The sequence below is a fragment of the Perca flavescens genome, chromosome 11 (assembly GCF_004354835.1).
Source record: "Perca flavescens isolate YP-PL-M2 chromosome 11, PFLA_1.0, whole genome shotgun sequence".
Lineage (NCBI taxonomy): Eukaryota > Metazoa > Chordata > Actinopteri > Perciformes > Percidae > Perca > Perca flavescens.
This window is the reverse complement of record NC_041341.1, coordinates 28,184,214-28,211,943: the sequence shown is the minus strand read 5'-3', so window position 1 is coordinate 28,211,943 and position 27,730 is coordinate 28,184,214. Positions and strand designations below refer to the sequence as shown.

Sequence of the window (27,730 nt, the reverse complement as noted above, 5' to 3'; positions counted from 1 at the left end):
GCATCACTGCAAAAAATGAAGTGGGGGTGAGAGAGAGACAAAATGGGTGAGACTTGAGAAAAGAGAGAGGGAGCGCGATGAGAGAAAAAGAGCCAAACACACAGAAAGGGAGAGAAGCAGAGAGAGATGAAGAGAGCAGGTGTTCTCTTTATCCACCTGCCACTTCACTGATCCTCGCTATGAAAGACAGACACACAGAGGAGAAATAACAAAAGAGGAGGATGTGCATTACCAAACCACTCTCTTCCTCTCATTGCATTTCACCCTCTCAACCCTCTTCTTATGTATCATCTCCCTTCCTCTCTCGTTTTCTCTCTAGGCTGGTCTTAAAAGTGCAGAGTGCCAGAGATGTACAGGGTAAAGGGAATGCAAACCAGTAAAAATGTGCAATACTGTTAAAGTGTATGCAATTTCACAAATAAATTAAAAACACACTCTAAATAATAGTTATTTAATGAATGAATAATTAGTGTATTATACATTGTGTAAAGCATAATGAAATGAATAGAGAAAAGTAACAGTGAACTATCAAAGAAGAGATACTTTAGCTGAAGTTGCTGTATTATGTTTATTCTACTGTAAATACAGTATGAAAAACACTTTATATAGTGGGAGAAGTAAAAAATAGGCAGTAACTACAGGGAAGAAACAAGAATAGAGGAAAGGAAGAAAGATGAATAGATGAATGGATGCAGACCCAAGTATCTTAAAACCGTCACAACAGGGAAGCTCACATTTGATGAATAGAAGTGTTCTGTCCCCTTCCACAGTTTGTCGTGTGCATCCAGTGAAACCCATTCACCTTTTCACCTCCTAGCTTCTAAAACACCTCCAATACAGTGTCTTATTTCACAAAGAAATATAGTATGATGGCAATGCTATTTCAATAAACCAATTCACAGTAAATCTGTTTCACTGTATAAAAAGCTCATTTTGATTCAAAGGTAATGAGTTTTCCCGTGACCGTGCTGTGTGGTTAAAATTATGATGAGCCATTACTGTTTTTTATAGGTGTAGCTATACACAAGGTGCACACACACACACACACACACACACACACACACACACACACACACACACACACACACACACACACACACGTATGCTTTGCTGTTCCAATATTTATGGCAGCATTCCTCTACTCATTTTGGACTTTTTTTGCAATTTCAAGGATCGTTTCCCCGGCGACCACAAAAACCATTACATCATTTTTATATTACAGCTGAGATGGTTTGTGTGTGTGTGAGATTATGTGTACATGAGATGATATGTGCAAAAAATGAAAATGAAACAAATGTGTGTGTCCTGAATAATGACCTTTATGTCCACTGCATTGAACTGTATAGTACCCATAAGGTGCGATAAAACAATATGTCCGACCCACTACCATTCAGATGTTCACATTTAGTTATTTTAATCTGAAATTGTTTCTCATCAATAATTCAGGTGACAGGGTTGTGTGCCACAGTAAATAATTTGATCATGACAACGCAACAGAAAGGCGCAAAAAATTCAGTTAGTACCTAGACCTTGCATGGAGAGTGTCTGTATGTAGTGTACGATAGATAAGTGTATATGTGTGTGTGTGTGTGTGTGTGTGTGTGTGTGTGTGTGTGTGTGTGTGTGAGATCTAATCTCTGTCTGTGCTCTGTGGTTGCAGATGGTTGCTACTGAGAGAGGCTCAAACAGCGAAGGCTGAGGTCAGACATTACTCTCTCCACATCACACTCTCATGAGCCTCTCTCTCCTTACATTTCCTCTTTACAGGTTAACTACATATTATTTTGTATCTATGAGTTAACTGGGGATTAAATGCACGCTCATACGGACCTGTTGAGTTCAAAAACAGAGCAATACACTTTCCATTAACAGAGGTCAATGTTGTCAGACACAGCGGCACATTGATCAATGAAGTAACAGCCATTTTTTCAAATTTACAACTGACCCATTCACAGCCTTGGTTTCGTATTAGTCATGCTATTGCAACGATTGGCCTTGGTCTGGATGTGTGGGAACCTTGGTTTTGTATGTTTATTAAAGGACAACTCTGTATCTATTCGCTCTGAGAGAGACCTTCGGGTAACATCAAGTAAAGGAGGAAGAATAACATTTCGTTATTTCCTGTGGGGACATAATGTTTTTAGGGTCCCATCACAATTATCAGGATTCTTTTCAACATTGCAGGGAAAAAACACAAACTCATATTTGTTTTTAAAATGGTAAACAAATTAGCATTTTATCCATATTATCTTAACCACTTACTGGTGTGTTAAAACATTTTGTTTTAGCAAAATTGCATTACATATTGCAAGGCTACTTCCTCTGGATGTAACAATTAGAGTTGCACCAAATCCAGGATTCGTCGGCTTCGGATTCAGCCAAATATTGGGCTTTTTGACAGGGTTCGGTTTCTGTCGAATTTTTTTCCACCGAACCGAACCCTACGCTTGCACTACGCGCTCGCTGGTTGCCGTTGATTAGGGAAGGTGTTTACGTAGGTGGAGCGTTCAATGCAGTAGGCTATGAGAACATGAAAATGGAACTCGTGAGGAGAAAAGGTGTTGTTTGGCAGTACGATTCAAGTCAAGCTACATGTTCAATTTGCAATGCCGATATATCTCGTGGTGGCAAAGACCCTAAACAATACACAACATCGCCGCTGTTAAAACATATGAGTTGTGCATGAAGGAATCTACAGACAGCAGCAAAAATGCAGCAACTTCAGGTACAGCAATGTCACAGCTAAAAACTTGTGTTAACCAGACAGAGCCTCTCCCGGGCTGGCAGCTGTTCTCTCGGCAAATGAGTCTCCCTACAGCGGGAGCGGAGCGACCGAACGGCCGGCTGCTGCTCGTTAGCTAACGTGATTTTTCTAATTTCACCCACGCCTTCAACATGCACTGGTTAGCGAAAATTGGCCAAAAAAAAAATTGTCACTCATCTGGTGATAGCAATGTGCTTTCCTACGATGTGAAAAGAGCGTGTGAATTCAACATTAAGTTGTTAAGTTTAACTATTTTAGAGGCTGTGGACGTAGTTTACTTCATTAATGTGTTTACTGTGTTAATGGACTGAGGATGGGAGGATTCGGTATTCGGTTTTGGTATTCGGCCGAACCCCAGAAATCTGGATTTGGTGCATCCCTAGTAACGATAAATAAAATGTTTGGATATCGCAAAAATAAATGTCTTAATACTATGGAGGAAATATTTATTCATAATTCAAATTGAAAGTCCAAAGAGAAATTTAAAGTCCAAAGGGAAAACAAAGCGAGATCAAATTAAAAATATTATTATTTTTAAAATTTTCCATTTGGCTTTGGCTTTTGAATTTAATATTTGGCTTTTGAATTTATCATTGGCTTTTAATTTTCATTTAATATTTGGCTTTTGAATTTCAATTTAACATTGGATTTTAATTTTCATTTAATATTTGGCTTTTGAATTTCAATTTAACATTGGATTTTAATTTTCATTTAATATTTGGCTTTTGAATTTCAATTTAACATTGGATTTTAATTTTCATTTGGCTTTTGAATTTCAATTTAACATTGGATTTTAATTTTCATTAAATATTTGGCTTTTGAATTTCCATTTAACATTCCCTTTTCATTTGGACTTGACACATGTCAATGTAAATGAGGAGGCGTGGCCCAAAGGCTGGTGGGAGGGTCTGAAACCAAAGGGGTGCAGAGGCACCTTAAGAGCAGAAGGGGGAGCTTACTGCTGAGGAGCACACTGTTAAGCATCTGTCTGCAGCTTCACCACTAGGCTGGCTCTTGTTTCACATGATAGAAAATGTTGATGTAAGCTAAACACAAACCACATTTCATGCAACAACCGTGAAGTTTTCATGTAGTTACTATAATTGGGCCCGTGTTAGTGAGGACTAGATTAGGACTGGATTTAAAGCTGATTCTGGTTCCCAACTTCGCCCCAGGTGTGTCTGTTTAAAACACGACTCAGACAACTTCTCTCTTTTGATGTTATATTTAATTAAGCAACAGTAGAAACATGGTTGTGGGTAGCTCTGCTTACGTGTGTTTGTGTGTGGTCAGATCTTGAGGACGCACACACACAATCTGAACCGGATAGTCATTGTCCGAACTGCGACCTCTCCTTTTTCTTTCTCTCACTTTTTTCTCCGGGTGGTGCGCGCGGTGTGAGGTGCGTGTCCGCGCTATTCTCCAACATGTAGCCTACTCACAACTATCACTCCTGATTGACGGCCTTTTGTACAGCCCGTGTAGGCTACTTTTTCAGTCTTCCAGCTAACAGCGGTGTCTGTGAGCATCACTGGCCGGCCAGCAGGGAGGCGATCCCGGCCGCCACCAGCTGGCTGTCCCGTCAGACTGAAGCTTCTGACAACATCGGAGAAAATGTGCAGTTGGCCATCAATGTTTGTAAAACTGCCCATATTCAAACTCTACACAGTTAATTTATCGCATAAAAAAGTCTCAATAGTGAATTTAGTGGTGGAATAGCAGATGAAAATTGTAAAAAGTTTACTGTTGTTTGCTGCTGCTAATACGGCAAACTCCCGATCTAGATTATAGAATCGATTGCTTTTTTATGATAGTTGTGAGGAGGCTCCATGTTGGAGAATAGCGCGGACACGCACCTCACACCGCGCGCACCACCCGGAGAAAAAAGTGAGAGGTCGTGGAGTGACGTAACCTACAACGATATTACATGGTTGTTGTTTCACTAGTATAGCTGCGTTTTACTAACTCTCCTTGTATATATGTCAAAAAAATGGTATGTTTTTTGTTTGAAGAGCAGAAGAAGCAATCAGAGTAGTTAAGAAGACAGACTCCCGTCATCTTTTGCGTGCAAGCCAAGCAGTGAAACCTGGCATCTTCACGAAGATCGGCGAGGAGAAAATGGCGGATGAAAGCTACGCGCTTGACGCAATGAAGAAATTGAAGTTGAGATTGTGGATACCCTATCAACTTTTAAAGCTGATGTGCGGCAGTAAGCCCTCCTCTCTTCCCCCGTCTGTGTTTACGGTTTCAACCCAGCCTGCGAGCACTTCAGGGCGGCGGAGCTGTGTTGGTGCAGGTTGTGGTATTCGGTCTCGTCACGGAATCGACCATTTTGTTCTCGGACAAAGGGGATTCTGTATTTTATTTCAAGACCACAACTGCGGGGATATCACTTAATTGCCTGTGCATTCGCTGATTTTTTTGCATTTTTACATCAACGCTAATTTCAGCTCTGAAACACACGCTGTGTTACCGCTCCCTCACTTGGGAGAGAGAGATACAGATGTGATAGCAGATGTGGAGAGCGCTTCTATGAAAAAAATACATATCATCCGCATTGCCTTGCCATAAGCAAAAATCATCTTACTTTAATTTTGAGTTTAAATGCACAATGGCAGTTAAATTTCTCACTTTTTACTTGGTCAAAATAAAACTAGTGCTTGTGTGTTTTGAGTCTGGTGAGCTCCTCTCTCTCTGGCTTGCTCATCCATCAATCGTTCCCACACTGGGTTTCTTTAAAAGAAAACTAAGAGACTATGAGCAAGTGTTTACACAGACCTTGAGTTTTTCAATAATGAATCAATATTGTACATTTTCATTCTGTTAATGTCTTTTTATGTAATAGTGTCACAGTTAAGGTAGGGTAGTAGTGTGTTCAGCTAGAGTAAATTGCCCTGTTTTGTTAAAGTGTACATTTGGTCCACCAAAAATGAACTTTGGCCAACAAATTTAGGGGCAGTGGGCCAGTGCTTACAAATATAAATATCCCTGCAATCTTCAATCATTAAATGCCAAAGGAAATGTATGCCTTTTTGGCACATGATTACATCATGGCTGGCTACTTTTTAAATTTAATTTTATTAAACAAGGAAAGCAGAATCACTTTAAGTTAAAAAGAAAAACATGCTGTACAAATCGGATCATTTTATAAAAGGACATATTTAAAAAATTCATTTATCTTTGTTTTTTAATATCGTGATAAATATCATGGACGTTTTATCGTAATATCATCATACTGCGACTTTTTGGTATTGTTACGTTCCTGGTTCAACCTCCATATTTAGTTTAGTTGCATAGACCTGCAATGCGTGGTTGTGGTAAACATTTTGGATATGTTTACTTTCACACTATGTATGTGTACAAGTCAAAAAGAACAATAGAGGGGAAAAATTGGATTTCCTCAAGGGGATTAATAAAGTAGTCTTAATTTGGTTCATAAAATATGCCTCCATTTAATTGCATTATTCTCAGGCTAAAATAAAATGATTACTTTTTTATGAAATATAATATTAGGCTATAATATTAAGTGAAAGAAAAACACTACATAGCAAAGGCCACATATTTAAGAAATGGTGTATCATGTTATGCATTATGAGATTTGAGGCTAAATGCTGGAGGACGCTAAAATGGAAAAAGAAATGGTTTGGTACTAGTCATCCGTCCGAACATCTGAGAAAAGCCATATTCATAAACAGATTCATAGGAACCTAGTACATTGGTAAAACTATATCCTCACTCTGTGTAAGAATGCATTAGCCTACCCCAACACACTGGCAAAATAAGCACACCCACATATGCTCGCAAGGCCCACAGGAGACATAGGGCATTCTGCACCCTTACCACTTCATTAAGCAGCCCTCATTAGTGTTTACATGTGTGTTCTGCATTCAGTTATGTCTGCCTGTAAAAAGAAAAAAAGCTATTGCAAGTGTGTTTGTAGCGGTTTATTTTTTAGACTATATGTGTATGGCAGTCTACGTGCGTGTGCGTGTGTGTGTGTGTGTGTGAGAGACACCCTGTTTTTGCAGTGTTTTGTAGTGGGATAATGATGGGACTTCTTTACACTAACTATATCTGTAAGGGCCTTGATCTAGATTAGGATACAGCTTTAATGAAGGGAAAGTAGGACACAAACACTCACATGAACATCAATAAACATGAATGTAGATAAGCAAGCAAGTGCAAAAGCTATCCTCACAATTACAGTACACATCATAAATAGGTGGACTAGTACAGCGTTACAAACACACTGACCTGCCATTGAAGGTTTGTTTGCCTTGAGGTCGGTCTATCCCTGCTGGCCTCTCCACAGTGGCTGCAGCAGGACTGGCTGTCTGCAGAGAAAACACACAGACTGTGATCAGTCAGACAGACAACAAAAACAACAGAACATGCTCCAACAGCACATACTGTATAATCTGCTCCTATAGTGCAAGACTTCATAGCTGGAAAAAAAAAGAAAAAGAGAGATAATGTAAATGTTGACAGACATTTGGATGGATAAACTAATATATCTCTTATGTCACTCTTACGCTTGTTTTATGTGTTGGTTTTATTGCTTATCTGTTTTTAATGTGCTACATGTGGTGGTTTAACCGTAAAGTGTCTTTGAGCACTATGTAAAGCGCTATATAAATAAAATGTATTATTATTAGTGTACGGTGTAAAATCTGGGTCGAGTGGAGAAAAAAAAAAATTAGGGTCGCTATTGACACTAGCTTGGCTATTTAAAGATGGCAGGTTTGTGCAGGATGCCCCGTGTCACAATAGTGAGGAATTTCTCTGACCAATCAGTGGTTTTAAGTCCACCTTTAAGTATTGGCTCATCTCCCATCAGGTACCAGGTACTATCAACAACTTTACCATGCAATGGAAAAACGGCATAAGAGGCATTAGGAACTTCCCATGTATTTTGGCTTTTAATGAACTACACCCAATACGAAAGTCTGAGCTCAACAAGAAGGTGTTGCAATTTGAAAGACAGGGGAAAACATAAAGGGAATGAATGAATTGATGAGTGAAGTGAAGAGTGAAGGAGCTACTAAATTGATGGATGGATGATGTACAAATAACAATTAATATGTGAAGGCAAGAAGACAGTGTTGCCAAGCAGTAATAAATAACACTGTCAATAGGCATAGCAACTGAGACGAAGAGAGAGAGAGGTGTGAGAAAAAAGAGGGAATATGTGAGCCAAGGGAGCTGTAATAATTACTTAATACAATGACATAGGGCTTGCGTGTGTGTGTGTGTATGTGTGTATGAGAGGTGAGCTCCATAGGGACAAGGTTATATGCCCAACGGTGTAGCTATGATGAATCATCTAATACTCAACATGTGACAGTGTCTGTGGGTACATGTTCTTGTGTGAATGGCCGCATACATGAGATTTTGCAACAACGTATCACTGCTGCATATGTTTAGGAGTTCACGGAGATAACACTGTATCATGAATATCTGTACAGTTTAATACAATCAGACAAAACAGAATTGCACCTATGTAAAGCACATAACACTTTTGGACAATTAACTAATGTTTTTCACTTTTTAGACACTGTGAAGGAGAAGTATTGATTTAATTGGTCAATAGGGACCCAACGTCCTGATGTCACCTCTAGGCCAGCTGTTTTTCTACTCATAGCAAAATCATTGAGGGGTGCTTTTATCTTTTTGAAAACGTAAAGCGTGTTCCTGGACTTAACTGTCCATAGGTCTAAGCTAAAAAAAGAATTTGAACTAACTTGCAATTAGAATATAAACCATTCATGACTTTTCCAAAGTTAAAAAACAATTACATTGTTAGCAAACAAAAACTACAGCTCCATTGAACCATTACCGGCACATAGCACAAATAATATTAAAAATATGCCCTCTTTCCTGCTAAGGTCACAGCCATGTCAGGATTAGCCGCGGCCACTCGACTTGCTGGTGTCATACAGTTTTGGGCTTGGCAACTAAGTACAGAAATATTAGGTAAACAACAATTTTGCTATTGATGTATATGATGTTTTACTCAAACCAAAATCATATGCATTAGGATTGCAACATCAATAATGTATACACATGCATTTTTTAGTTGAAATAAATTGTGCATAAAGAGTTTTCTTGGCTGTGTTTTAAAAGAATGTGTGCTACATTTAAAAAAAACAAAACAAGAATGTTGATAAAAGAGCCAAATAATAAAATACCCTTGTTTCTGAAATCAGACATTATAACTGTGATTGATCTAAGGTTGGCACAGACTCTGGTTGCCTTCAAAAGCTTGATTTCAATTTATTTTATTTCTAAATTCAAATTGTACTTTGTACACTTTACTTTGAAATTGCCTCCAATCGTGAATTGCGCTATCTAAATTAATTTAACTCTTGATCATTGTATCAGAATATCTGGCAAAATAATAATAATTACCATTCAGTCCTAATCTGCATGTGCCTGCATGTTCATATGCGGATATCTGAGTTTAGGCGTGCACTCTGAGTGCACGTGTTTGTGTGAGCATATGCAGACAAATAGACACAGGTCAATAAGGCTCAATGTTAGTGGTAGGCACTAATGGACTCTTAACATGACCTTTCACCTTCGACCTCTCACCCTATTGCCATATGACATACACCACCTGTCAGAGAAGAGGAGAGGGAAGCAAAGAGAGAGAGAGATGAGAGCCAGACAGATGAGTAATGAAGAGAGAAAATGTCAGAGAGCTGAAGAGATTCATGCTGGCTCTGGAAAACAACAGCTGAAGATATGAAAAAAGGAATCAGAGACAGTGGCTGATGAGAAGACTTGGATGAAGGTGAGATGAGACTCAACAGTGAATGACAGACCGCAGAAACTGTAACCATATGTTTGGGGTTTGGTGGCTTGGAAATCAATTAGTCTGGCCTAGCTGCAGATGCTGTCATGTGAGCTTAATTACTAACAGGATGACAGGTAACATTAATTATCCTAACCTCTTTGTCATAACAACAACCACTCGTAAATTAATTGCAATGTCTTTGGTGCTTAATTGTATGTCTCATTTAAAAACAACACGTAAAAATAGTCTCTCTCTCTCTCTCTCTCTCTCTCTCTCTTATCAAAGGGTAATTTAGAACAAGTAAATGACTCTGAACAAATAAATGTGTCTCATTATTCATGTTAACCTTACAATATCATAGATAATAAAGCAAAAAAAGTGGCTTGTTCTTTATTGTTTTTGCTTTTTCATCAGTTTCTTATTTAATTATATTATATTATTTATCTCTAACTAGTCAACTCAACTTCAAGTAATAAAACACATTGGACAATAGGTAACGTATGAGTAACAAAATATGAGTATCTTTCAATGTTGATCAGAACTGCCAGTCAATCATGGATTTCAATAATTAATAATTTTACTGCATCAAAACGTAAAGTACCACAAACAGCCCCATAAAGAAAAATTATTTTAGACACGAGAAGATCAGTAGAAATAATGATTTAAAAAGACCTGATGCAGGTGGAAAAAATAAATACATTAGTCTGCCGACCTTGGACAGCTCAATCGATATTTGTGAGCATTAGTGGCCCTCCAAAAACTGGAGGATAGAGAAGCAGAATTTCCATTTTAACTCAATGACGGATAATCCTACCTTGAATAACTATGCTTATAATAAATGGGTGGCAAGCATTTAGTCTTCTCAGTCCAATCTAATGATTGCTAAAAGCAGATTTAAAAAAAAGTGAACTATTAGTGATATTACTAATTACTGAATAACCAATCAAGCTAAGTGTTCCTTGAAAATGCTCCCAGAGTGAGTATGATAAATTAATAGTAATGCATGCTGGAATGTGTGTGTGTGTGTGTGTGTGTGTGTGTGTGAGTAAGTGAGTGAGTGAGTGAGTGAGTGAGAGAGAGTGATAAAACTAAGGCAATCTATCTTAAAATATCTCTTTGGGGATGGTTGATGAATTGAAGTAAAAGTTTTGATAAATAACATGTCAGAGGGCCAGAGGTCTGAGCAGGGAAAAAAACAAAGACTATTGAGAATGTAAGATAACACTAATTTGTAATCAAGTTAATTTGTTAATAATAACAATGGCTAAAACTCTTAACTTCTTTACATAACTCATTTATTTGAATATTATATCAGCTTGGGAACAAATGACACACTAACAATGAGTCATGTTTTTATATTTTGCTTTTTGGTCAAATGATGATCATACCATAAGCACGACATCTACTTCCTTCAAGCATCATTAGTACAACTCAGTGAAAACAGCAAGTTCCTGTTATGTTACCTGTCAGATTCAGGAATATGAGTTCTGTTCTCTAATTGTACACACTAGTGCAGTGCCCATTAAAAATGTGACTGTTTGGATTGCTTGGCCTGTGGTATTGCTGCCTGTAGCTTTCTCTAGAACATTGTACCCCAAAATAACTTACAGAAAGCCCCAACAGTACTTATTTTGTAACCCCACTGTATACTAATGACTTACTGTGTACTTCTTCAGAGGAAAACATTGTACTATTACCTGACAGACAATGTTACTGGTTACGTTGCAGAGTCAGATTTTACTTACAAAATATCACAATTTAAATGTGGAGTAATCACAGACATTTGCCTCATGGACTCATGGCACTGTGCAATTTGGCACTCATTCAGCCCGTTATGAGAGCCAATCAGAAGAATTCTGCGTTAATCAACTACTAGAACTGAACACAAGTACAGAGATGGACTCCGCTGGTTCCGTAATGTGAGTGTGTCTGTGTCTGTGTCTGTGTGTGTGTGTTTGAGTGTGTGAGTGTGTGTGTGTGTGTGTGTTTGAGTGTGTGAGTGTGTGTGTGTGTTTGAGAAAGAGAGGGGGGCAAGAAAACTTTGAAGGCAATGAAATTTATGAAAGTTTTTGTTTAAACTAAATTTTAGTGTTGTCTTTTATGTCAACCATATTGTTTAATGATGGCAGTGCAGTCAAAAAAATGCTTTTTCTAGTCAGTTTCACCTGAGCAAAATGCTCAGAGTAAATTTAAGCTTGGCTTTTATTGTGAAGGGTCAACAAAGGCTATTGTTGGCAGTGATGGCAGCGTTTATTTTCCCTCAACCTTTATTGTGTGGCTGATGAGTTTTATGCACAGTTTATTAATATACAATATCCAACACTGTCTAAACTGCTCCAAATTCCAAACCCCAAGTTCATTGGGTATCCAGGAAGCCAAGTGTGAAGTAGATCGGATGAATGATATTTTAAAGAGACAGACAAACACACACACACACACAAAATAGTAGTTAGATTGCATTGGGGTAAAAGCACAGAGGAACAGAAAAGATGCAAAAACAAAAGGGCAGACACATGCATATAAAGACCCTGCACATCTGCACATGTTACAGGGATACAAACTTGCTTCACTGAGAGCACAAAGGGAATGACACAAGCAAACACACACACACACACACACACACACACACACACACACACACACACACACACACACACACACACACACACACACACACACACACACACACACACACACACACACACACACACACACACGTAGCATTATAAATAAGTGCTGTACGGCCTTATTAGCCCCAGTAGTATTCTGTGTAAGAACAAATACTCCCAGCCTGATTAACACATTGTTATTAACCTGCAAGCATATATGTTTGTCTGTGTGTGAGTGAGAAAGAGAGAGAGAGAGAGAGAGAGAGAGAGAGAGAGAGACAGGGAAAGACAGAGTGATTTTGTAGCTTGCTGTACTCATTTGTGCCTGGCATTTAGAACGGAGGAGCTGCAGCAGTAAATCTTTCTGGATTGAAATTAAATAAAGAGAGGGGACAGAGAGTAGGAGAAGAGACATAGGGAGAAGAAGGACAGAGAATTACTGCAAGAAGAGTACTTTCTTCCCCTCATCGCTCTCACCAAAAGGCCAAGTGACAATTTGAACAATTACCCGGAGCCATTACCTCCATCTGAACCTAGCTGGTTGAAAAGAGACAGACCTATGAGCAAGTGACTGGAGTGTGAGTGTATGTGAGTGAGAAAGGAGACAAAATAAAGGCTGACAGCGACTTAGAAAATTATGTATGAGGAAAAGGAGAGAGAAAAACAGAAAGAAAAATTCCTTTATTGACAGTAGTCACAGTGTCATTTACCACTTCAATACACATGTGGTAGTTATTGCAGCAGCAAGTTTAAGAAAATCAGACGGAGGAAAGATGTGAGGCACTGAGGAGTGTCGAGCAGACAGAAAGATGAGAGGGAAAAACAGTAGAGAGAGGTTTGATACTTACTGTATGTTGTAATGACTGGACTGATGTCTGGCTGGTTATAATATAATATAATCACTCAATGGCAGTATTAACATGACAGTGAACTTCTGCGTAATATAATAAATAAATACATCTCTATATACAGTTATTGGTCCAAGTCTACGGAATTAGGATGGTAAGCCTACATTTATAAAATTGGTCTAAGTAAAAAAAAACAAAAAGACAAGTTGAGGTCTGAGTAGGAACAATCTGATTGTTTGATGTGCTCTTTCAGCTATTGCTTTACGAAGCACAAATATCAGAATAGGCCAATCACAGAAAAGACCGCAAACAAGTCAATAAGAAGTTTCTAAAGTTATAGGGACTAGAATTACATTTTTTAAGACTCCACTATCAACATATCTAACATTACATGGGAGATCTGGGATAATAGCTTGCTATAACTTTTTGATGACAAAGCTGATTGTAACTACACAAGCTGTAATCGTATGTGTAAAATGAGACCGTAGGGAAACCGAAGGAGCTAGAACGAACTAATAAAGCGAGCCTAAGTCCACAGCTGGTGTGGTTGAGGTCACATAATGTATATGCATGCTATCATGCTGGCGCTCCGACATAGAGGCCTAAAACACCACAGTCTGGAAAGGCCTACTGTGTAATTGACACCCAGTAATATTTCATATTGACAGCCACAGGAGTGACAGCCACAGGAGTGACAGTGAAAACAGAGCTAAAATGTAAGGAGTGGAACATTCCTAAGCTTTGGATTACATTTTCACCAGATGGATAAAAGTAAATAGATTAGTGGTGCCAGTTTGTATTTATTAGGGACAAGCGCATCCAGGTTTGAATTTCTGCTAAACTGTGTTTATTGTCACTGTGGGTTGCAAAGAACAGATTTAGGTATTTTTCAGATTGATCATCATAAGACAAGTTTTATGTTTTAAACTCAGTCAGGGTGGTTGGGTTAAATGCTAGACCAAATAGTTATGAAGAGAATACACCCAGCTAGAGCTGGGCAACATATCGAGATTATATCGATATGGATATATGAGGCTAGATATCGTGTTGTCTAGATAAGTGTTGTCTATTCCTGGTTTTAAAGGCTATATTAAAATAAGTGATGTAATGTTGTAGCTGTTCTATTATTTGCTTTTACCCACATAGTCATTATATCCACATTACTGATGATTATTTATCTATAATCTCATTGTGTAAATATGTTGTGAAAGCATCAATTGGTAACCCTACAATATTGCCGCAATATCGACATTGATGTATTTGGTCCAAAATATCGTGATATTTGATTTTCTCCATATCGCCCAGCTCTACACCCAGCATTTTGTCGTTAAACGTTGTGGCAAATATACCTGATGTATAATCACAAACTTGACAAGTCACTAGAAGTGTTATTAATACACAGTGGACTTCTATCTCCGTTCCTCCTGATGCTGCCCTTACATCTTCCTCAAAAACAGCATTTTCTACTGTACTACCACTACTACTTCTTCAGCCTCAGCCAGGTTCAGCATGGAGACTGGCCACCTCTGAGAACCAATCACATTCCCCCAAAAGAATTGTACTTTGCAAACAGGTTGTTCCACAGGGAATACAGCGTGGATAAAAAGAAAAGGATGTTTGTCCAGTGAGAATCTCAAGGGAAAAGAGCTCACAACTCAGGAGTCCAATCAGGCATGAAGTTCCTTTAACCAGTGAACATGAGGGATTTGCTGTGTCCAACCGACTACAGGGAAAATGAAACTGTAACACTATCATAACAAGTAATCAACACTACATCTCTCTCAACTGGCACACTGTTGCATTATAATATTAATTAAGATGTTCTCGTAATTCAGTGTGTCTGTGTGTAGTGTGACTGAATTTGTGAAAAGATTTGTATTAGCGTAAAATAAGGATAATAAGAAGAAGAAGAAGAAGCATCAACTCAGAAAAGCTGGCATACTAATTGGTGGCAAAGGTAAGGTAAAGGAGGACAAATAGGAGAGTATTTGGTGTTTTCTTTTCACATAGTGGACAAAAAAAAAAAAAACATTTGGGAATGATAATTATGTAATATACATATCTCCTACCTCCTATAAGATATCCAAAAGTAGAACAGAGAAGAACTGAGGAAGGAATAGAAGAAAAATGAGTGCATAGATAGAAGGATGTATGGCAAAGGGCAGAAACAGAGTGGATATGGAGTGAAGCCACTGGTTCCACAGAGGAAATAGGAGATCAAATAATTATCTTCAGAGGAGAAAGAATGGATAACATGGATCAAAGGTTAACCATCAGACCCTAAGGTCAAAGTTACAAAGCAGATGTGGAGGCTGGAGAGAATGGAAGAGGATGATTAGAGAGTGAATTATCTTGATAGAAGCAGCAGAAGAAAAGAAAAGAGTCGGAGAAGGAAATTAGGAAACATTTACAGAAAGAGAAAAAAAAAGCATGAGATATGATTAAAATTAAAGGTAGGTTTGTAGTTCACTAGTAGCTAATTTTGGGGGGTGTGGTGGGGAGCAGAGGTGGAAAAGGCGAAAGGAGCAAGCGTTTGCCCTCTGCCCTTTTGAGAAAGGGAGAGAAAGGATGAAAAGAGGGAAAAAACTGAGAAAGTCATCTGTCTTTGTTAAAGGAGTTTAATGTGACAAAGCATGTCTGGATTAGAAAGAACATGAAGACACCACAGGCACCGCTAACCCCCGACCTTTAAACACATATACCCATTACACACAGAAACACACTCCTGGCATATGTCAGAATTCCACGTAAAAAAAAGAAAAAGAAGAAACTTCACTTCCTGCTTGTTTTGTCTGTATTTGTACTGATATTTCATTCAATTTTAACCTCTCTCTCTCTCTCTCTCTCTCTCTCTCTCTCTCTCTCTCTCTCTCTCTCTCTCTCTCTCTCTCTCTCTCTCTCTCTCTCTCTCTCTCTCTCTCTCATTCCAACAGGAGATACATTTGTAGGTAGTAAAACATGAAGTATAAAAGACTATATCAACATTTTGCCATGCTCTGAGCATTACCAGCAGTGGTGTCCTGGGAGACCTACTAGATGAACATAGGACATGGGATCATTAAAATCAGTGTTTATCCCCTTGGGAGTATCAAAGTGCTTAGCAGTTTTCATGGCGATCCGCGTATTAGATTAAGATAGAACAGAGAAAAGCTCATAGAGTCCAAGCACTAAAAAGCTGAATATAAGACTTGATGAAATAAATTTCACAGTTTGCTAGGGCTGGGCATCGTTCAAAATCTTTCAATCCGGTGCCAATTTCGATACCTCAGTTTCGATGCCGGTTCCTAACGATACTTTTTTCGATATCATACCTTTTAAAATCCATTTCAACATCAACAAAAATACATTAAACTTTTTTTTTCCAACTTAATTGTGAATCAAAACAGTTCTGGTAACACTGCTCACTCAGTAACATTAACAAAGTTGCCTTGCCTTACAAACTCAGCCTGTCAGTCAGTCATCAGGGCAGAGAAACCACCATTGCGCCTGTTTGTCTAAGAGGAAGTGTAACGTCAACAGCACCGCGACCGCTTTCAGCTCGCCATTAATATCGCATCGCAGCAAACGCTGTCTGCGTGAAGTTTTGAAAAACTGTAACCACACTTGAAACCACTTTATCGGCATTGCTGTGGCTCACTGTGACTTCAACAAAACTACAGAGCTGACGACGTAGTGTGTGTGTGTGTGTGTGTGTGTGTGTGTGTGTGTGTGTGTGTGTGTGTGTGTGTGTGTGTGTGTGTGTGTGTGTGTGTGTTAAGGCTGGGATACCCGACCCGAGCCCGACGGGCCGGGTTCGGACGGATATTTAGAAATGATGGACAGGTTCGGGCTCGGACGGTAACATCAGCGCGGTAGCCTAAGGCATTGGACATTTAAAATTTTAAACAGCTTATTATGGTTACAGCTGATTCTCTGCATTTCCCGGCCGCATCCTGCTGCGTCCTGCTGCATCCGCAGCATCCACCCGTGCTCTGCAGCGCCACGTTACATCCCGCAACGCCCTGCTGTGATGTTCCTATGCACAGAGTAGTAGGAGTAGGAGACTGCACTACTCAGTAGGACACGATGTGCCCTGCTATGACATGAACTTCCACGATAACCTTCGAAGTCACTGTGACTTCTAATGTGACTATTATCACCACTGTTCATCACGCCCCCAACCGGCCCGTCAGACACCGCCTACCAAGAGTCTGGGTCTGCCGAGGTTTCTTCCTAAAAGGGAGTTTTTCCTCGCCACTGTCGCAATAGCCACTGCTAATGCTTGCTCTTGAGGGAATTACTGTAATTGTTGGGGTTTTGGAATTTATAGAGTGTGGTCTAGACCTACTCTATCTGTAAAGTGTCTCGAGATAACTTTTGTTATGATTTGATACTATAAATAAAATTGAATTGAATGTAATGGGCCTGTTCACTTGATACAAATGCAGTGAGCGCTTAGAGCGCTCAGAGCGCAACGATGGAAGATGTTAAAAAGAAGTTGGCCTCAGGAGATTTTAAAACCACCGAAAATGAAGGAAAGTCTACTGTGTGGAAGTATTTCCACATAGTTGTCTAGGCATAGCCTATGTTAGTTTTATTTCAATTATATGATTGGGCCTCTTGTGTGCGCCTGTGTTAACGTGCGCTTGTTGCCCCGTGTGTGCGCTCACTGTGCTAATGCGCTCATCTGTTGACATTTCTGAGTGCCTTCCTTACAGTTGCTTAATAAAAGCTTTCCACACAAACACACGTAGCCTACATGTGTCATTAGTATGAGAAAAAATTAGATTTTAACGGTGTTGGGCCAGGTCGGGCTCGGACATAAATCTCTTGATGCCTGTCGGGCTCGGGCCCGGTTCGGTCGGTTTTGCAGGGTGGTGGGGGAAGAACCCGCCCTACTCTCCCTCTGAATGGCTAGTACTCGTTGCCTGCTCTGGTTGGGTTGGTTAGGTTTAGGGTAAGAATGTCAGGGCAAGCCAATCAGGGATGAGTTCCCTAATGAATATTCATGAGTCTTGCTCTACCACCCTGTAAAACACACACACACACACACACACACACACACAAATGCATGTTACGCACACAGTAGCATTTGCAGCCAACACGTTAACGAGTGTGTGGTGAGAGAGAGAGAAAAAGAGCGAGGGAGGCACGTTTGTCGGCAAGTATTAAGTAGCAGTAACGGCATGTCGGTAAAAAAAAAAAAAAAAAAAGGATATACTGTAACTCCTCAAGACCCAAGCCAAGTTCCTGTGTCTTGCTTGCTACCTGCTGGTAAAGTGAGGGGGGTGTATGGGTTAGCCACAGAGCTGACAACTTCAGCAGAGCCTTACTAACTTAAGGTGGGCTGACCTTTAAGGTGGACCAGCTATTCTTATTTTAAAGGTCCCATGACATGGTGCTCTTTGGATGCTTTTATATAGACCTTAGTGGTCCCCTAATACTGTATCTGAAGTCTCTTTCCCGAAATTCAGCTTTGGTGCAGAACTACAGCCACTAAAGCCAGTCCCACAATGAGCTTTCCTTAGGATGTGCCATTTCTGTGTCTGAAGCTATTGAGGAGGAGAGTGGGAGGGGCAAGTTGGAGGGTGGGGGTGTGGCCTAGACCAACTGCCACTTTTCTCTCATGGGTTGGCCAAATTCTCTGGGCGGGCAAAGCAGAGAAAGGGGAGGTAACCTTGCTTGTTATGACCTCATAACAAGCAGATTCCAAAACGGCTCATCTGAGCTTTCATTTTCTCAAAGCCAGAGCAGGATACCCGGGGCTCGGTTTACACCTATCACCATTTCTAGCCACTGGGGGACCATAGACAGGCTGGGGGAACTCATATTAATGTTAAAAAACCTCATAAAGTGAAATTTTCATGACATGGGACCTTTAAGTAACAAGCTGCTCTTCCAAGTTCTGCTTTAGTGATCTCTACCTCACAGCAACCAACAACCACTAAGCTTAAGGCAAATAATTGTGTGATGACGTCACTAATATGTGAATGAGCAAATGACGTCATTTGCACCTAAGCACTCTAAACCCAAGGGAAAACCCTGTCCAGTGGAAATTTCGATGCCATCGCCATTCTAAAGTGAGGCCCTTCTGTTGCTACTGGGACAAAAAGTAGGAAAATGTATCAACAGGTAACTAAATATAAACTAAAGCTGATGTCTTGTGCATTAGCATAATTGACAAATGTTCAGCAATGTCAACTACACATATTTTCACAGTTTCACAGCTGGTGTACTGAGCAGTACATTTATTATTATTATATTATTTTGAAAAACTAACTTATGGGCTACTTTCTGGAATTTAGATTTTAGCATTGATGCAGTACTGGTTATTATATACCCTGGATATCGCATATATCATCATCACTAGGTTGTGTGTTTGTGTGTGTGTCCATTAGGCTCTCACCATAGCAATTGTGTCCTCAGTCACATGGGGAGAACGTTTCTATGTGTTAAACTGCATGCGTGCGTCTGTGTGTCGAAGTGCCTCATGGTCTTACCATCCCGGCGGCGTCCTCATTGAGGGAGTGTTCGGTCTCTGTCGGCTGGGGGCTGAGGGCTGAGTCGCTGCTGCTTCTCACCAACAGGGGGGTGTCTGTAAAAAAAAGGGCACACATACTGTATGTCATATGTGCAGGTAACTTTGAGGTTTTTTTCTATTGAGGCCTACTCTTAAAGATTTGGGTGGACACCTAAAGATTTATGGCAATGTACTCTTCAAATATTATTCTCTAACAAAGACACAAATCCACATCAACAACATTGTGTAAAGCTAAGATTAGTAACGATACTGCCCGTCTACACGAGCATTTCACTACAGCTGTAGAAAAGTCATTTTGCAGCTGGGACAAGTTGAAAAGAATGTTTTAAGCGGGAACAGATGTGTGTTCATGAAGTAAGTCTGTATACACTGGAAAACTACTGACAATGTTTAAAGAAGATGTTATACAGCTTGTAAATCAACCACTTTTTCTCTTTTCTTTGTTTATTGGCGGTATCTGAAGGAGGAATTTGATGACATACCACAAAACATTACCTTAACAGCAGTTGTGGAAAATAACTTGAATGTGTGACTTGCACCAATTTGAATAACCCCATATTATACCACATTTTTTACCTTTTTTCTGTTTTAATCCACGTTAAATATGCTGTATTTTTTCACGCAGTGCTCTTTTCCCTTCCAGTTTCCTCAGTCAAAAACTTAAGGAACCTGGCTCTTTGTCAGTCCAATATAACAGTGTGATCACTGTGAGAAAGTCATCATCCACACTACTTCAGAATCTACAGCCAATCTGTCTGACACATGCACAATATGCATGTACACACAAACACGCACACACACACACACACACACACACACACACACACACACACACACACACACACACACACACACACACACACACACACACACACACACACACACACACACACACACACACACACACACACACACACACACACGCCTTAAAATTGCTAGTGCTATTTCGATGGAGTCACAGTTCAGCAAAATTCATGTCTAATAATAATCTTTTTGATGACAGATACAGAAAGATACAGACCCTAAGCTAGTCATGCCACACTACAGAGAGGAGTTGGTGTGCGTTTCTTTACGAGTGTCAAAGCACGATGAGGAAGAAAGAGCCAGGTTTTTTTTAAGTTCTTAGGTTGACAAAATAAATTTCGACTCTGTCATTGCAATGAGCCTGGGACATCAGTCCAAGTCAAAGTGTGCCTTTAAACAAAAACAAGAACAGCCCGACAATTAGTGTAATAAACTACTAAGCTGTTTTTGTGAGAACCCAATGCTTACCATAAAATGAGTAAAATACATGAAAACTACAGTACTTTGAGTACAAGAATGCGCGCAAATGAAAAGCACAAATGTAAGCAGATGTGTATTCATGGGGGCAGCTGCAGGTTTAATACATACTTTTCACAGTTGTAGTATCTAGGACTTAAATGAGACCTATTATGCTTTTCTGTATTTTCTGTCATATCTGGCTGACAATGATAATTTCTCCCAAATTGCGTATCGCATTTCTGATGGAACATGGGCCGCCTGTGGCTCAGGTGGTCGCGCCATCAGTGTGTGAATGTGTGTCCGATGAGCAGGCGGCACCTTGTATGGCAGACTCGGCCACCAGTGTATAACTGTGTGTGAATGGTGAATGTTACTATGTAAAAGCACTTTGAGTAGTCATTGAGATCGAGAAAAATACTAGAAAAGCAACATGTCCGGCTGTGTCGTTTTTGGTTTAGAAGCCTTTATTGGTGATTTCTTTTTACGCTATAAAGTCCTGCTATATACTCAGTTGCAGCCAGACTGTACAGAGACAGCGACAGCAGAGCACAGATGCGGAAACGCTGACCAATAAGAGCAGACTGAGCTTTTTGGGGAGAGGGGGCTTAAAGAAACAGAGCGTCTCAGAAAGAGGCTAAATACAGCTGCAGCAGCCATGGGCAGTATGATAAAAATGTGTTTTTGTTTAACATTAAAGCAAGCATGTAACTATGTTCTAGTAGAGACACAAAATACAAATATGAACATGAAAACAGTATATAATAGAGTTAAGTGGTAGTATAAAATAGCTCTATCTTAATGTAAGGCAAATTTAAGGATTTTAGGATTTAGAAGATTTAAAACAAATATTTAGATGTTTTTTCTAAGGAGCCAACTCACATTTTCAGAGTTTAAAAAACATTGTGTCTAAATGTCAATGAGGATCTAATATACCAAGGCAGAATGTGAATTATCAAACAGATGCCACAATTAGGCACATGCACCATCTCTATGGAAACTCATGATCTACCATTTTTAGCTTGTTAAAAAGAAGAAGAAAAAAGAGAGCGATTTAGTGGTTTACTGGTGGGCATTTAGTAGAGGATAAAAGGAAGACAGAAACAATGAGTAAGAAAGCATGAACCTAACATATTCACCATGGGAAGTGAATGAAACCTAAGGCTTTCATTACTACTTCTTTTAATTATCCAAACTCGTCCGACAGCACAGCCTGAGACATGTATGTGTGCATGCCCATATCTGTCGATTACATGCTATAGTAGTGTTATCAGAAAGCTCATTCCTGAATGTTGTTTATGAAGATGTGCATGTGCACCGCTCCACGTGTTCATTAGGCCCGTTAGGAGCCGATCTGAAAGCTGGAGGGTGTGAGAAGTTAATGTATGATCCTTTCCTTTAATATCCCTTCAGTGAACACACTGGTGTTCATGCGTCTAAATGGCCAGTAAGTGTCTAATTTGCAGATCTCGGTGTGCAAGTAAGTAACATATGATGGTGTCTCCCTCTTCACATCTCATCAGCCCACTGCATAAAATCATCATTTAACTGAAGCTGATGGATGAAGCACACCACACTATTGCCTGTTCTTCTGTAAGAGCTTGAAGAAATAGTGAAATGGTAAGAAAACTTAACACTGCAGAGATAGCTATCCAAGTAAATAGCATTCATTACTGGAGGTATTATTATGATCCGTGTGTGTTGCAGCGCCAGTCCTCAAAACTAGCATCCCCATTCATAGGGCCCATAAATCCATATATACATTAAGAACATTGTCATGTTAGCCTCTATAGTTCCACTGGGAATAAAAAGGTTTTAGATGGAACCTCTAAATGAGTGGACTACTCAGAACACATGCCAAATGATATTTGTAGGGTCATATATTGATTGTCACAAAATGGACCCTTGGTGCTCTTAAGACTGGCTGGGGGTATGGATTACATTCAACCCCTAATCAATTCATCTCTTCAAAGAAAGGCAATGAAAGACGGATAAATGGATAGAGGACAAAGGATGTAAAAATGAGAAATGGATGAAGGAAATAGATAAAGAAAAAAGGGACTCACAGAGGAAAAGATAATCAGTGAGATTCAAAGACAAGATGTACAAATATGGCTAGGTGCAAAATAAAAAGAAACGAACACCAAAATACAAAAATATTAAAACTGTTAAGAGAATAGTTAAAGAAGCATTTAAATAAAATTGAATGATATGCCGTTACATTTTGCTTCGCTGTAACACTTCACCTTCCCAGTTTTAGACTGAAGGAGATCTGTCAAGACACAAAGCCAGAAATTATGTGGTGAAAATGTCCCATTGTGACAGTACAAGCTAACCATATCCAGTGGCACATTAAGATAGATAACAATGGCTGTCCAGGGACAAACAGTGATACTATTCTTTCCATATGCCTGGAGGCATTCCCAGATCAATAATGTTCTACTAGTTTGGCAAAATGTAATGTCCGTTTTATATCACCTAGTAATCCCTACCACCCTGTTTCACCGCAGTCATAATAGTATATAGAGCTAGACTAACAATATCCTATAGCATGCTATGGAGAGCAGGATATTGTCTTGTATTTGTGTTAGTGGAATATCAATATCAGCTAGTAGCTTGCATGTTGTCTTTTCCTGGTTCAGTCATATATATATTCTAAGTGTTGTATGTTCAAATATCAAACATACCGCAACATACTCTGTCATGATTTTCTCAAAAAAGACGTGACTATCTTCTAAAAGCAGATAAATAAAATGTCATCCCATTGTTGTGGTATAGGTAGGAAAAGCATAGGTGTTACTAATAATATTAACAACTGCTCCGTTCTATTAATGTTTCCCAGTAAGTCATGACAGTGTGACAGTGAGTCAGCAATGAACGCAAGGACCCTGAAAGTGAAGCAGCTTAATGTAATTCAGCCATCATTAATTTTACTATTTACACGTGCTTTTTTACTCTGACAGGTCAACATTTTCTCTGTGAAAAAGGTCTATTTCGGACTTTGTCAAAATCATGCAGCCCAACTAATGTATATATAATGTACAGTATTTGACACTTGACATCTCTGAATCCCTTTCATTAAGCTTATGATTTTAGGCATGATTACACTTTCAGCACTTTGTAACACTAGAAAAAAACACTTTAATCGTTGGTCTTCCCTATTCCTTCTCATGCTGATCATGTATCCTAGCTAATCACTTCTCAGCTAGCTAATCAATTTGAATCTCATTTTGAGCAGTGGTGCTCGTTAACCTCGGTTTCTGACTCTGTTTGAGTACTTTATGTATTCAAGTATGAAACATCATGTGAGTGAAAAGTTAAAGTAATAATCTTGAAGATTTTCATTTTCATTTTCATTTTCTCTATCACCGAATGAGGTAACACAATGGTCATTGAGCGTATGGCCCACTAATGAAAGCCCTTGGATACCCAGTATTACAAACTGAGTGTCTGGGGGCAACATTTCCAGGACAAACCACAAGTGGCATCACCCAGCAGTGGTTGGGGTAGGCGCAACAGACTTGCTGTTCAACTCACTTGTGTGTGAAGCGCTGTAGTTTAGATAGAGAAACACAGTGAGAAACAGAAACAATGAGCAAAAGACATAGAGAAAGAGACTTGTAGAGACAGTGAGAGAGAAACAAGTGGTTAGCGTCAGAGGCAAAACATAGGACAGTGATAGAGGCCTAAGTCTGACCTTCTCACACTGACAGTGATAGTCCCCAGAGCTCCGTTACCTCTAATCTAGCATGACAGTCACACATTACTACTAATCTCTGCTGACAGGCGACCATATTGAAACAGACTAAACTTCCTGTCTTAAAAGTGTCTGGATCATATAGCTAAGGGCTTCCAGGGTTTCCCCCAGCAGAAGTTGTTTAGCCCGGTGGCAAGTGTCTTATTTTTTTGACGAGGGCCGGGTTGGGGCCAGTCACAGACTGATGGCAGCATTAATGTAGAGCCTAACAGTTTCTGTGATAACAGAATCATGGTTGGAATCACAAAATTGAGAATTTAAATTTAAAAAAGCTATTGGGCACTACATTAAGTCTGTGTTAAAAGCTAACTGGAGATTTTAAAATATGACTACAGCCACCTTAACTGTTGTTTTAAAAAAGGTCTTAAAAAACATAAAAAAAATAATTCCCAGTGGCTTAGGCCCGGTGGGTCACCAGGCTTGCAATACACTGGGGCAAACCCTGCCTTCACTCAGGAAGGTCATACCAGCTGAAATGTCAATTCTATCAAAACTAGTAGTATAGATGCAAGATACATGATTTTTGCGGTAATATATATGGTATGTGAAATTACATCTAGTGCAAGAGGGAAATATGAATAGTATTGCAATAAACTACTGCAGAAATTGGTGCTATGATTTTTGATCCAGTGTGGGAGTCGTTGAGCTCAATAAACTGCTTGACAGCCTTCAAGACGACTGAGAAATGTCAATAGAATTATCAAAAACAACAAGAGTAAAGAAACTTTCTGATGGAATCCAACTCACAATAGATGGATGAGTATTATCACACCTCATTTGGCACATTAATGACATTTTGAAAACAACCTTGACAGATTATGTTTAAATCTCAAGCGTTTATCTGGATGAATGGTACAGACTGTGCAACAAAGCAGGTATAGAGTCCAACTAAAGGAAGTGGAATCTGTGACTAGCCGACAGCAGGAGGCAACTGGAAGCAATGCATAGGTTTTGGCAAACTGTAGGTACACACAATCCATCACCCACGTGGTTTGTTATGTTAAGGCATTTGGACAAGTTACTGTGACAGCTCTAAGCCCTCTCACACACACAGTACCTCTGCTGAACAGGCACTTGACTTGACATAATACAGAATGAGATGAAGGAAGAGAAAGAGAAACTAGGAGAGAGAGAGGAAGAAAGAAAAAGAGGTAAAGAGAGGGAGACAGAAAGAAAGAAAGTGAATTCAGACAGGTCTATTCCACGTAACAGTAAGCAGACAGACACCAGAGTTCGTTCTGCCGCCTGAAATTACACATGCACTTCCTGTCTTCTCTTTCATCGCCATCTAATACTGCATCTCAGAGACAGTGCTGCCACATTTCAGCCGTCCTCATCTTGCTTTCATCACTGTCCTGCACAACATGCCCATCACATCCTGACCTTTATCTGCACTGGAATTCAAAGTTAACATAATTCTTATTGTCTCAGCTCTGCAACTACATGTAAGAACATACTGTACCCAATAAGCCATTACGTGACGTCAAATGTGTACTTTATTCTTTCTTACTTTGTATGTTTCAAATTACAGACTATTCATTTTAGCCATCTATCCATCCCTCCAAAATGGTGTTCTGGGACTATCCCTTCACCTATGTGGCCTATAGCAGTCAACCTCCACGTCAGTCCCAATGAACCTGTTTCTTGTCTAACATCAGTTGTGACATTGACCCGTTTATGCACTGACCCACAGGTTACACCTAAAAGGTAAAATCAGGGGTTCCACAAAGGACTTTTTTTTTCTTCGTAAAAGAGGAGTCCTTTGAGAAAGCATTTAGACCATGTGTCAATAAACCTTGGACGTACAAGAAGCAGAGTAGGGATTTTTTGGCAAATATTCACCTACTTCTAAGGTGCATGGAGTGGGGAAAAACTCAGAAGAGTATTAAGAACAACAATATTGTTTTTATACTACAAGGGTCACTGGTGTGCCCCAGCCTGGTCAACAATGGGGAAAGTACGTATTACTTGGAGTATTTGGTCTCTGAGAGCCAGCAGACTCAGAGCAGTTGTGGTTGCCAGTAGTGCTATCAGTTAAACGCGAAATTAACAGCGTTAACGCAAACCTATTTTAACGGCGTAAATTTTTTTTAATCGCAAGATTAACGTTCTTTTTGGCCCAGCAAACTTTGTAGTTTTTTCACATGCTGTTCCAACAACTAGTAACGTTAGAAAAACTACAACACCACACCGGATCTAGTTAGACCGGAAACAAAACAACATGCATGCTGCACACACTTGTTTGCACTTGCTTGCGAGCCAGCCAAAGAGTAGTACATACTTGCAAATTAGTCGCTTTTCGATCAAAAAAAATCGCCGTTTTGAATGGGGTCCGAGACCCGGTGCTAATACGGCACCGGTGCCTTAACGACCGTTATCTACCGGATCAAATAGCAACGCGGATTTTGGTGCCTTATTTAGGTGCCACTTAAGATGCCTGCACTTCTTTCTGATGCTCCAAAAACGAACATTAGAGGGAACTGAAACATTGCCGCACAGGAGGCCAGTCAACACTACACTTAGCAGCAGGTAACGTTAGCCTACCGTTAGCTAGCAGCTGGATAAAACATGGTTAAAATGTTTACAGTTAAACGGTGTAAAGTGTGTCTGTATTTCACTGGAGAGGATCCTAACACCAGACTGTAGCTGCCGTTGTCTAAAAAACACAGTCATGATGTTATGTTGCTTGCCTTGCCAGCCTCGTGGTGCATTCACCGTAATTGTAAAATACATTTTTCCCATCCAGTGGTTGTTTTCACCGTTTTGTGCTCCTTTTTTTTTTAGATCAGCTTTTTATTGTTTTATATTTTTTAACATACAGAACAGACAAATACAACTGAACAAGGTGCTTCTTATATATATATATATATATATATATATATATATATATATATATATATATATATATATATCTCTATATCTCTATATCTCTATATCTCTATATCTCTTTCGGTTCAGGCACCGTTTTAAAAGTATCGTATCATGTTGATAAGAGCATTAAAATGAGAAAAAAAATAAATAATGGGACAAAAAGAAATCAAAGGACATTTCAAATAGATAAAAATGTGAGATTAATTGAGAGTTAACTATGACATTAATGCGATTAAATATTTTAATCGTTTGACAGCACTAGTTGCCAGAGATAACATGGACTGTCTTGTCTTCATAGGCATAAT

At 39.4% G+C, this 27,730-nt stretch overlaps 1 protein-coding gene across 4 annotated transcripts in view; it reads right to left on the bottom strand.

Annotated features, from left to right (window-relative positions):
• Window positions 1–27,730, bottom strand: part of pard3bb (par-3 family cell polarity regulator beta b) — a 243,915-nt gene that overhangs the window by 162,428 nt on the left and 53,757 nt on the right. For all 4 annotated transcript variants that reach the window (XM_028590887.1, XM_028590889.1, XM_028590890.1 and 1 more), the window contains exons 5-6: window positions 19,497–19,591; window positions 7,019–7,098 (exon numbers count right to left, since the gene is read on the bottom strand). In XM_028590887.1, the coding sequence (XP_028446688.1) occupies window positions 7,019–7,098; window positions 19,497–19,591 (175 nt within the window). The remainder of the gene's footprint in view (window positions 1–7,018; window positions 7,099–19,496; window positions 19,592–27,730) is intronic.